We start from the raw sequence: 12,801 nt of genomic DNA, 5'->3' as shown, positions 1-12,801 counted from the left end.
CATTAGGACCAACACACTTTCAAACAATCTGACCTACTGGTCCCACACTGTTTATTAGCAAAGTTTTAGCTCTCCGTTAGAGCAATTATGCCCACTATTCATGATGAACTGTGGCCTTTTCCTCGACACCATGAGACGAGAAACACACACTCGCATACATAGTAAATAATTTCTGGCAGTTGTGTTGTCCTGAATTGGGAGCTGCCATGTTAATGACATTTTCTTCTCTGCAAATGTGTTGCAATAAGGGAAAATGAGGAAAAAACGCAAAGTGTCAGCCAGTGATGTATGTCCTTCATTGGATACAGAACATTTAGTTTTCATTAAGAGTTAAACATGTACACGAAACATTAATGGGGTTCGGCTGCAGCAGCAGCAGTGGCTTGCTTCATTGTATCTCATTCTGATAAATTAGAAACTGAGCACACAGGGGTAACAGCAAAAAACGGAGAAGAAAGAGAGACATTAATACAATGTGTAGTGGGAGGGGGACTGACAGATAATGTCTTTATCCAAAGATGGTGTTTATGAAGCAACGTAATATTACCCCTGACCCAGGCATCAGCAAGCTGCAAGGATGAACAAAGGATGGGTGAGGGAGGAGAGAAGGAGAGGAGAGAAAGGTCAGCATGAGTGTTGCTGTTTCATTATGAGAGATGTGGACTCCCATCCTCTCCTGCTGCACAGGGAGTGATGGGTAAGGTTGTTAATGTCTGTTCTGTCAGCCATATTGAATTCGGGGCAGTAAATTAATATTACACTCCTTTTAAAGGGGTTTTATTTTGGGATTTACTGGTCTCCCCTGAGTGTCGGCGGTGTAAAGAGGTTACTTCCATCTTTCTACTCCGTTCTGTGTCCTCTCGCTATCTCTCACTACAAGACTAATATGTTTAGAGAGAGAGAAATGGTGTTCATGCAGGAAGGATGTATGTGCTGTAGGCTCTGTTGTCATTCAGTGTTTGTGTTGAACATTTTTCAGTAAGCGTTAAAACTTTGCTGTAAATCGTGGCATCATCCCCCTGAAGGACAGTTCCTGTATCTTCGCTCAGTGGATATCTGCTCTTTTCTTCTTCCACACTATGTGTCTCCTATTTTTGGAGGAATAAAAATAGGAGACTTATATAGGATGTTATTTTGAGTTAACTGGCTGTCTTGCTGTCAGTCATCTCTAACCTAACCACCTCCTGCCTTGTCTTGCTTAATGTGGGTAGAGTTAGAGATCTGGTTGAAAAGCCATATAACACACTGTGAAGTGGCCTAGTCGCTGCGACAGGATTTATGGCTGCCGGTCCATCAGCGGTGATGTTAAAGGGCCATGATTAAGAGCTGGAGTAAAGACGTGGACTTCACTACCCCTCCAACCCAGCACACAAGGTCAAGCTCTGTCACTGCCAACTCTCTTCCATACATCTCTTCATACACCATTCTCTCTCTCTCTTCTTCACTCTCTGTCCATCTGTCGTCTTCTGCCTTTTTATATGCATATGTATGAGTTTCAATTCACCAAGGACACTTAATCTCTGCATTAGATATTTGGGTTTCTGCTTCATTGTCACTCACAACAGTCACAACAGTAGAGCAGAAAAGGTTTAGTTCCTGCCATCATGACAACTTGAAAGCGTTTTTTCAGTTTTTTTACTCAATTTTTTAATTTGGCATCTCTCTAAAATCTGTGCTTCTTTTTAATCTCTCAAGGTTCTGAGCACGCCGCCACAGCAACACTTCCTGCCGCCTTCTCAGACCTGTTACCTCACTTCCTGGTAGAGCCGGAGGACGAGTTTATCGTGAAAAACAAGCCGGTCACTCTGACCTGTCGCTCCACTCCGGCCACGCAGATCTACTTCAAGTGCAATGGCGAGTGGGTTCACCAGGATGACCACTTGATTGAACGGACTGTCGACCCAGCCACAGGTATATACAAAACAACATGTCTCCCAACTAAATAAATAATTTCCATTTAATTTTGAGAGGCACCCCCTGAGCATTTTTCAGTGTTTTTTGAGCAATGTTTTTGGATGCTGTTTGTTAGAGATGTGTGACAGATGAGCGACTCTATAGATACATTATGGAAAGTGTTTACGTGCTCAAACTAAGGTTCGCAATTTGCCAGTGATTACTGTGCTCCATCAGGCTCTTGGCTCATCCTCCTTCCTATTTAGTCTGCCAGTCTCATAATAAGCACATTGGTTTCAGTCTCAGAAAAAATCTCGATCACCTTGGAGACCTGTTTGTTTTTCTCTCTCTGATGTGCTGCAATCCCCCGCCTCCACCATCAGTGTCATAAACATGTATGACACTGATGTGGTGTGATTCAGCAGCGATCTGCAAATTCAAACCACCCATTCACAGACTGACAACTGATTAGGAATGAGAAACGTGGAAATGACAGGTTTTCTGGGGAGAGGGAACACACAGGCGCGTGCAAATGCACTCTCAGATTTGTAGCCACATAAATAAACGTGCATAAAAACAGGATAATGGACACAACAGCTAAAACAAGAAAATACACACCCATCAATGTCTGCACACAAAAACACAGTGAGAAGGTGTTTAAAGCAGGGAAATCTGAAGGGAAATGTGAACAGGATGTATCATGACAACACTTTGCTTCTTTGTTTTTAGATAAAGAGCTCACTGTGCTAGCATTTTATCCATCTGGTCTTCGGGGTTTGGAATTAATATGCAGCAGCTCACCAATTGTAGGCAAAAATTGTCAGTCACGGGGGTAACTGTTGATTCAACCTGACAGTTAGGTAGGTGAGCATTTCTGATCTGGTTTACGAATGAACACAAATATCCTCCCACACTGAGGCTTTGATCGATGTGCGTGCTGACTTGTCCTCTCCCGTTCCTGCACTTTTTTCTCCAATAAAACAAAACACAGGATTTTTTTTTTTTAATTCTCTGCTGTGCAAGTGACTTTGAGGCATGTTGAGTGATTTAAGCTACAGCTCTCTGCAGTATGGCATCTTTTTTTCCTTTTCCCTTTTCACCACAGCAGAAGTTGTAAGTGACTAGAATATTGCTGTATTTCCAGAGTCTAGCTTGTTCACTGTTCTGTGAGCACATTGACTACAGGTGTAAGAAAAGCTGAAAACTCTGTTGCATGTCATGTCACAACCTCGCTGTCACTCACCCACAGTGTTCAGCTGTTTGATTTGTATCACCTGGAGTATCAGATGCAATGTTGGATGTTTGAGTTATTTTTCTCTTTTGATAATGTAAGAGTACGAAATGTTTATTGTTGTTCTGTTTGAAAGAAAGTCAACATGAACTGTGGAGTGCCTGTGGGTTTAGATCATTAAGAAGTCACTGAGGTAGCACTGATAAAATTTGATCAATTCCCAAAATCATCCCCTTTTTGTGTTGTCTCATTAACAGTTCTACTGTGACAGCTTCTCACAGTCCTGTTCAATATAAATTTGGTGAGAGAACTGATACAAATGAAAAGCTTTGCCAAAAGCAACAATTCTCAGATTGGATAACGGATGTAAATCTACTAGCTACAAATGATGGTGAGCAACACATTTAGAGCCTGACATATTAATAGGTAATTATTGTTTTTTTTCTTGCAATGGCTTGCCTTTCCTGTATTGCATTGTTTGATGTTATTTGTGGGATGTCACAGCCTACAATGGGTGACATTGTAGAGTCGGCTGCCTAGCTTTGTTACGGTGAATATGAATAGTGTTTTGTCAATAGCAAAAGAACACGATGTGCCCCATAAACTGCAGAGTTTATGGGCAACATCACATTACCAATGCAATGTTACTCTGCCAACATTTAATGATGATGGACCATTTGCCGTGTAGTTATGAGTCGTTATAGTCAGCATTTATTTGTCTATGAAACAAATCTGTCGTGCTGGGTGCTACAGACCCCTGCAGTAACGAGGATTCCATCTTTAGAAACCCTGTGAAGTTCCAAGGCCTCCTCGCAGCGCACCACATCACTCTGGTGGTCTCCATGCCTTTGATGATGAATGTGTCACATGTGGGGCTGCGCAGTTATGAGGGGCACGTGGTTTTCAAGAGGTATGGCTGCTCTAAGGTACCCACATCGATCTCTCAAACACTTGTGCTGTTTAATGTCAGTACTGCCCTGAGGAGTTTACTGATGGTTCCCTCTAATCCCCCTTCCTGCAAGAAACATGTGAGGAGCATATATCTAGCTACAGAAAAGCTGTGTGTGCGTGTGTGTGCGTGTGTGTGCGTGTGTGTGCGTGTGTGTGCGCGTGCGTTCAATACAGTCTTGTCAGGCCGTCCTCTCACCCTGGTTGTCACAGTCACACTGGACTCTAAACTCGTACCTGTTGCCAAGCAACCAGGACTTCTGTCACATCAGAAGCTGCCTGATATCAACATCGTGCCTTGAGGAGAGAGAAATGAGGAGTTTTGAGACATACCCAAGTTGACAAAAATTTATTGACAATTTATACTCCGTGTTACAGTGAAAAATCACCTTCTCAAAATAGCCCATTTCTCTAAGAGGAACTTTGACAAATGTCCTATCTGATCCAGAGTGGATTTCTCGACTTGAGCTTTGCCCTGAGCAGAATCCATGTTTGTTTTCTTCATAAACAGAGACAGAGATTTAAATACTAGGCATTCGTATGACTAGCCATCAACTGTCAAGAAGCTTCTGAGATATCAGCCTCAGTTTTATTGGCTGGCTTGTTCAGGCTGATTGGGATTCTCACCAAGGATCGTTCTTCTTTTGTTATGTAAATGAGTGTCGAGCTTTGGATAGAGTTAATGATCTTAATTCCAAAGAGAAAAATAATGGAAACGGCATGTAGACACATCAGAGTCAAGCGTCACTGCTGGAGATGGTGGGCACATTTGTTCTGCTGTCCTCTGTTCAACATGATAATCTCTCTTTTCAGCCTTTGATGGATGAGTGGTCCATCAACAATTATGGGACTTTTCCATTATACAGTTCTAGCACTTCTCGGCTTCACTTGACCCGACTCTACTCTTTTTTTTTTTTTTTGCTTTTCCATTAGGGATAAAATGTGACGTCGACAGACTGTCGGCCACCGATTGGTCAGAGAGTGTCGTCACTGGAAGAGTCATGAGTTAAAAAATCAAGAAAAACAGTACAACTGTGCCACATTTGTGTAATTGGTTTCAAAAGACCCCTGAAGTTGCAGAATTTTCCTAAACCAGTTAAGACGCATTTTAAATGTCAATTAGAACACATCAGGTTAAGTTAGTTTTATGTATTTAAATGTAACCTTAATTGTACCAGGTAAGCCTCATTGACATAAAACATCTCAATAAGTGTATGAGGTAAGCTAGGATGCAGTAATAATGAGATATAGACAAGTAACATAAGACACAAAATAGGCCACAAAATTAGACTTAAACAGCTATGTTTTTATAAAATCATGAATATAATTTCTAATACAATGTTGTAAGCTTTTAATCCTTATAACAACCTAAATGACATCTTTAAAACAAGAGTTGTCTGAAACCATAAAAGTAACTACTGTAACTATAACTTAAAAATAAGAACCTAAAAATAGAAAATGAAAAATGCTAGCCAGAAGAGAGAGCACCCAGTTTCTGCAGCAATGATTTGAATTCACAATTTATCAACTTTTGATCTCAGTGCAGAAGTTTCCAGGCAGAGGGAGCAACATGCATGAGAGCTCTTTTACCTAGTTTAAGATGCTTATGCTATCAAAAGTAAAGAGCCACAGCTTGAAGGAAAATAAGGGTACAATTGAAGCTTATAATGTTATGGATCTAAATCTATTGAACAGAGTGCAGACTGCTCTATTGCAATATGAAATTACTTATGTACTATGATAGATGATTTTGCCCCCTCCTAGCCACAAATATCTGCATTAAAGGCAAGTGTAATGCAATGTGATTCTTCTTGCAGATGATCCTCTTAAGAGATTGAAATTATGTTTATTATCTGAATGATTATTTAACAAAAAGGAAAGAAGAAAAAAAGCAGTGACCGGTTTTGGGGCTTATGTTTAAGACATAAGTTGAAAGTCAAACTAGACTGCCTATTTCTGAATGCATGTCTGATCACCAGTGTACTTGAAGCAACCTTTCTTTGTCTTTTGTCATATCTGTGCTGAGAATGTCAAGAGATTCCTACAGTCCTAATGACTCTGGCTGGCACATGTTTTTTATTACTGAACAATATCAAATACAAAAACAAACTGATCAAAGACAGAGGAAGCCGTAATCGATAATCCCTTCACCTCCACATGGCAGAGCCGAGTTGAAGCAATATCAGAAATGTGGTTGTTTTAGAGATTAACTGATCTAGCCCAGCCCAGCACAGCAGAGGCAATATTCAGCAACTCTGTCCGTGTTCACTCCCGGCAGACTCGTGCAAACGTGAAAGTAAGTGGAAGGGTTTAAATTAATAACGGACCCAGCTCTGAAGGGCAGACATGTTTCAGTCCAACTGCTCAGTATTCAAGGCTCAGGAGGTAGAAAACATGACATGTGGATAACCATCTACAGCAGATATGACCTCTGCCCTCATCAGACAGGTCTGTTTATCGAAACTGATTCAGTGAAGGAAAGACAAAAGAGCTGCTCCAGCTGACTGTGTGTACTGCAAAGTTACAGTTATTGTTACTGACACATCTTTGTATTGTCTGCATGCTATGGACTCCCAGCTAAACACACAGCTACCAGCATTACCTCACCACAAATCTACACACGTACATTAACACAGGGTCACTTGTCTCAAAAGCTCCTTTGAACATAGAAGGAAAAATGTCACAATTTGTCCTTCCTTTCCTGGTATCAATGTCCGATATCGATCCATCCTTGAGTCTATTGGTTCTCATTACCTGTCCTCAGTAACTTATCTCAATTGTTATGGCTGTGACTGCTTCCAAAGGCCCAGTCGGCTCTGTCTCTCCCAGGTCATCCTTTATAGAACAGGAGAAATGGAGACGTCTGGCAAGTCCTAATAAAGACATATCCCCTCCGAACAAATCAATGCTGACAGTGTGTTTGCATAGATTAGGAGATTCTCCCGCAATATGATTTCTCATCAGACACATGATGATGAGAAGGGAGATTGGCATTTGAGCAGAGGATTGTTGTAAGGGCCAGACTGATTTTATTGTGTTTGCATTTCATCTGCCAGCATTGATGGAAACGATTTTGATCTATTCGCCGCATTGTCACCCCTGCAGCAAACCTTCTCAGGTGGAAAATACATGCATTTCACATTCCTATTTCAATAAACCTCAGCAACTGCTTTATATAGATGGGGAGAGATTATATTTTCTTTGTTGATCGAACCAGTTGTCGACATGGCTCATACAATGAAAACAGAAGATGATGAAGACAATAAAGCTCTACATATTTGCTTGTACTTTATGACAGTGCATTTCAGAGTTTGCAGTGGACTCATAATGCAGTATTAATAAACCCTTTTAAAATTCCTTTTTTATATAACTCCACGTCATTTTATATATATGTAACCCTGTCCTATAACCCAGAGGTTTATCAGCATCAGCACCTGTCCTCCATCAATCCTTTGAAGTCTAAATACCGCAGATGACGTCGTCAGTAAATCTTTTAAAACCGTCTATCACTTTCTGAATAGATCTAATAATGTGTTATAGCACCACAGGGCTAACCCCTGTCTCTGCAAACCAGCGAGGATTCATTTGTATAAAATATGTATTTTCTGATTGACTAGATCCTGGATTGTAATGTGATGACATATTTAATTTCTGATCTAAGGGGGAGATAAGCTAGGCTTAGCTGAAATGATCTGTAACCTTTATTTTAATACCTCAATACTTATCCGTGGTATTATAGCAGCCAGTCACCTCTCTCACACCAACTTCCATCCACTCCCCCCTCTCTCTTTCCCTGTATTTGGCTTTTTTTCCCCCACTTTCTCCTCATGTATAGGTCAACAACATCAATGCAGTAAATACCTTTACCTTTACAGGAGACTTTCAGGAGGTCCTTTTACATGAATGACATTTATATATGAAAATGTGAAAGCAGCAAGTAGTGCACTGTCATTTTGCGTTGGGCTACACAACAGTGATTACACGTGATCTTTAATGGAATATTGAAGAGTGGTCGGGCTGCAATTTAAGCAAAACTTGATAGACCTGCAAGCCAGGATCTAATGAACAGAAGGAAATAAGAGAATCAGGGGTAAGAGGACAATATAGTCCTAAATGAACGAAATGGCCTTGTACCACCTGCTAAGCATCGATCAGTAGCCAAGGGGACTAATTGATAATGTGTTATTAGCTGCTTCCCCGTAATGGGACTTGTATTTCATCCTGTCCTTGATTGCAGGACGGAGGGGGGAGTATTTGGCGATGGAGCATTGAAAAACAGATGGCAAGGTGAATTGTTCCCGTGACACATCTGCCAACGTGTTCTATTAGGTTTCTCAGGCAGGTCAGCACAGTGTCTGCATCCATGTGTGTTTTTATTTCTGTGTGTGTGTGTGTGTGTGTGTGTGTGTGTGTGTGTGTGTGTGTGTGTGTGTGTGTGTGTGTGTGTGTGTGTGTGTGTGTGTGTGTGTGTGTGTGTGTGTGTGTGTGTGTGTGTGTGTGTGTGTGTGTGTGTGTGTGTGTGTGTGTGTGTGTGTGTGTGTGTGTGTGTGTGTGTGTGGACCTTTGTCAAAGCAAATCGACACACCTGAGAGTAAGAAGGGAGTCAAAGTGGACTTAATTGAAGTCTGTGTTTTTTTCTGGCCTTGAGACATCTGCAACTGTGTTTGGAGCCGTGGGAGTAAAATGAAGCATTAAAAACAAACCAGCTTTGCTGATTGATCCTGCCAATAGATTCATACAAAGGCTATGCTTCATTCCACTGGGTGCATCTGCATTGCACCACCAGAGCCAATGGTGGCCACTGTAGTCAATGCTTTTGCTCCCGCTATACACACTGCAGCAGCTTTTAGAAGCAGCTCCCTGCTGAACAAATGCAGCCTAGTTTTTTGGGTTTTGTTATGGAGGCCACATTAAGCTGCACAGAGCAGATTGAGCCAAGCAGGAAGTCAGACACAGGGACAGTATAAAGCATCCGGTCAGTTTTAAAAAATAAAAAACCCTGTGCAGACTCCCGATCATATATCACATCACTACATCAACATTACATTCTAACCGGTGACACCAGGCCAGAAGTCAACCTGTCAAAAAGATATTTGTCACCATGGCAGATAAGAGGTTCATCTTGGAGGTGGAAAATCACAAGATTTTATAACACCACTACTGCCCTGCTCCCTGGTGGCCTCTTCAGGTAGAGGTGTGGCTCTCTCTCTGGTGTTGCCACAGCTAAACGTTCTGTTTCTGAAATGCTTCCTGTGGGGTATGAAGCAGCGTGGACTTTGTCTAGGTCGTATTTTTACACATAGGGTCTGTTCCTTTTGAAGTTGGTCTTGACATGTAAGAAGAATGAATTTCAAAATTAACAGCAATTAGAGGAACAAAAGTAGAAAAAATGATAATTACCATTTGTCAAACAACAATGCTGGCATTCCAATCTCCCACGCGAGAAGCCTTTGTCCTCCCACCAAAACATATCCTGCGTCAGCCTCATGCTCTGCTTTCTCTGAAGTAATTTCGCATTTGTCAATCTCACAAAAGCGGACCCTTGCAGGAAGTTGGAATGCATTGAGCAGCCTTAATGGTTCTTTCTTTTACAACAGTTCAAGTAATGTATTTACCGCGTCTAGTAAAGACAGGCATGCTATCAATACAGTCAATCCTGCATTAGTTCTCTGAGTGTGTGTGTTTGTGTGTGTTTGTGTGTGTGTGTGTGTGTGGTCTGTCATAGGCTACTTTTGGGGACAACTTTCAGACTTACGACCAGTTAATTGGGGACAAAGCTGTGTCACCAAGTTAATATTAAAGTTAAGGTTAGTTTTAGGCAAATAGTGGTTATGGTTATAATGTCTTTAAAACTGACCATGATATGATATGTGCGTGCATCATATTGAATTCACCATGTTAAAATAACAATAGATTGCTTCTTCTTATCTGCTTCTTGGTGTATTTTAGCTCTGGAGCAGGAATGATAACAATTTATAAATGCTCACATAAAATGGATTTTAAACTACATTTCTAAAGGCACACACTTGTCTGTGTACCTTTTTGTGGAAAGCTTGGAAATCAGAACTACTTGGAAATATTCGCTCCGATCTGTCTAGTCGTAGCTCTGAGCTTTCTGTGCCCTAACCGAGACATCTGAATAAAATGCAGTCTGTATGCTGCAATGAAATGCAGCACATGCATCACCCAAGTCACTTGTACTGCCCTTGTGCTCAGCAAATAGAGGCCAAAGTTGCAAATGTGCTTGGATTTCACAATGTGCCTCAAAATGTACCATTTTAACATGGTGGGATTCAGGATGGAGCAGAGAGGAGCCGCTAAACTTCTTCCCTGCCTTGCTATTTTGATTATAGGCAATGAACTGATATTTTCTCATTTCACATTTTTACTATAATGTAATTTTATCTTTCAACTTACCTCCACATCCCTCGAAAAATGAAAGACGCGAATGTTATGCTGACAGAGGGAGCTGGGAGTGGGAGTTTGTGGTGTCAATCAACACCTGCTCTGCTCAAATTCGTTTAAAATTGTGGAGCTGGGAGGTATAGTGAGGGAGCTGACAGCTAAATAGTCCATGGAGATTTTTGATAGGCAGAGGAGCTCAGTGGTTGACAGTTAATGCTTTGTGTATTTGGCCCCAAGGAGACTTTCAGTATAGGTATTTTACACACTCCTCGAACACACATCATCTCGCCATTCTCCTCTTTTAAAACCAGAAGCTGCAGGGTGTCCTGGGTACGGGATAGTGAAAGGACTGTTTTATGCTGTGAGGGAAGAAGAATAGCTTCAATCTCCTCATGAAGTGCTGTGAAAATATGAAAAGGACCAAAGAACATTTTCTCTGGAAGTGTCACAAATAAGAGTTGAGTTGGTGGGATGCTGTCTTTATAAACAGAGGCAAAGTCTACTGTATATTCATTTATGTATATTTACTTGTGAATGTGCCACAGTCTCAAGTAAATACAAAATTGATGGACTGTATATGCAGCATTCTGGACTTTGGGTCACAGTAACAAGGAGGCAGGCAAATATACTGCCTCATGTTTCAGAGAATAAAAACCAAAGTCAATTATCAGCATGTTCCTGCCCACATACAAAACTTTTGGATTCAGTATCGTGTGGTCAATGTGTTGACCACTAACACACAGAAAAGAAAATGCAGAGGCGACACAGCACCTATTTGAGAAAACCTATTCATCACAGCGGGTGTTCAATGAGGCATGCTGACGAGAACAAGAGCAGCAGTCCTGCTCTTGGAACCATCAGGAAGCAACCTTGAGGATTTTATGCAACCTAAATTAATAATTCATCCATTCACATTGTTTTAGACCATGGATTTGTTTTCTAAATATGTTTGTTTTTCCTTTTCATCAGCTTTTCCAAATTCCATGTGTTGAAATCAACAGAATTCAAGTCAATCCTTGAAGGAAAAATGCCAAATTTGCATTTGCGATGTTGGTTACAGCTTTTCTTTGACTTATATGATAACATACTGAATATTTTTGAGTTTGGGACTATTGCTTGGACAAAATAAGCAATGTGGCTAAGTCAAATACATTTTTCACCATCTGACATCTTACAGACTAAATTATTAATCAAGTAATCAAGACATAAATAAAAAATAAAATCAAGAAATTGGTATTCATTAGTTCAACCATTATTTACAACGTTATCTGTGATCTGTACATATTTCTGAATCACCATATTTGTTGTCTTTATAGTCATTTTAAAATCATCATGTTTGGATATCTCCTTTTCCAAGCAATTTCCAGGATGTAGCATATGTGCATACTAATCCACCACCACCTCTAACATCTGGTGCCTCTGATGTCAGACCAAGCTCTGGAGTCCACTCTGTGCTTTCACTCAATTTTCAGCATCTGGTTATTTATAAAATCCACAATTCTCTGTCTTGCATCTACTGTATTAATAGTTAATGCAGTTACATCTGAACAAAGAAATTAATATTTAAAGATGGTCTACAGTACTCCATCGCCTCATGTGTCGCATTATAGTTGACTCTGGACTCAACTACATTGGAATGAGAACTATGTAGTCTAAGCCTACACATGAACACTGTGACACTTGGTGTATTAAAACCGATTATGGATTGAAGCTCTAAACATGTTCCAGGTATTATTCTTTTAATATGTAGCCATTCTTTCATTTCTTACAATACAAGATATGTTACATATACTTGGATTTTCCTCATTGGTGGTCCATTGCTGTACTGCGTGTGTGTATACAGCATTTATTGTGGAACATTGACACTTTCATAAAATACTGCTTTATCTTCATTGTTATGAAAGGCTACCTAGAATGTCCCATTTCAGCCATTATCTATTTGAGAAGCTGTGCATAATGGTGTGAAGGTGGTATGTAAGACTTAAGAGTAGCTTTTTCCAAACATCATTTAGCCTCACTGGATGTCAGCAAACAACTATTTGCTATCTAAAGATATAGTGGAGTAATGGCGACTAGAGCAGAGAATTAAGTCAAGGATTTTCCTATCCAAGCTTCTCTGTTTTTTGTTTTGACGGTGGGCCACACATACTGTACATGTGATTGCATGTGAGACCCTTCCTTGTCTGGTTCCAAGATGTTGGCAATGTCACAAACTTTCTCAAATTACAGCTTAACAGTACACTGAAAGATGTTTCTGAAAACGTTTTAGGTGTGAAATAGGCAATGCAGTAACATAATCTTGATCTGTATTCAATCAGCATTGC

The 12,801-nt window shown here is 40.5% G+C and overlaps 1 protein-coding gene across 1 annotated transcript in view; it reads left to right on the top strand.

Moving 5' to 3' along the window:
- Nucleotides 1-693: 693 nt before the first annotated feature.
- Nucleotides 694-12,801, top strand: part of unc5a (unc-5 netrin receptor A) — a 65,752-nt gene continuing 53,644 nt past the window's right edge. Inside the window, exons 1-2 of the mRNA XM_062425276.1 lie at nt 694-697; nt 1,696-1,911. Of these exons, the coding sequence (XP_062281260.1) occupies nt 694-697; nt 1,696-1,911 (220 nt within the window). The remainder of the gene's footprint in view (nt 698-1,695; nt 1,912-12,801) is intronic.

This window comes from Scomber scombrus, chromosome 9 (genome assembly GCF_963691925.1).
Source record: "Scomber scombrus chromosome 9, fScoSco1.1, whole genome shotgun sequence".
Lineage (NCBI taxonomy): Eukaryota > Metazoa > Chordata > Actinopteri > Scombriformes > Scombridae > Scomber > Scomber scombrus.
Note: the sequence above shows the minus strand (reverse complement) of the source record. Positions and strands in the feature narration are given on the sequence as shown.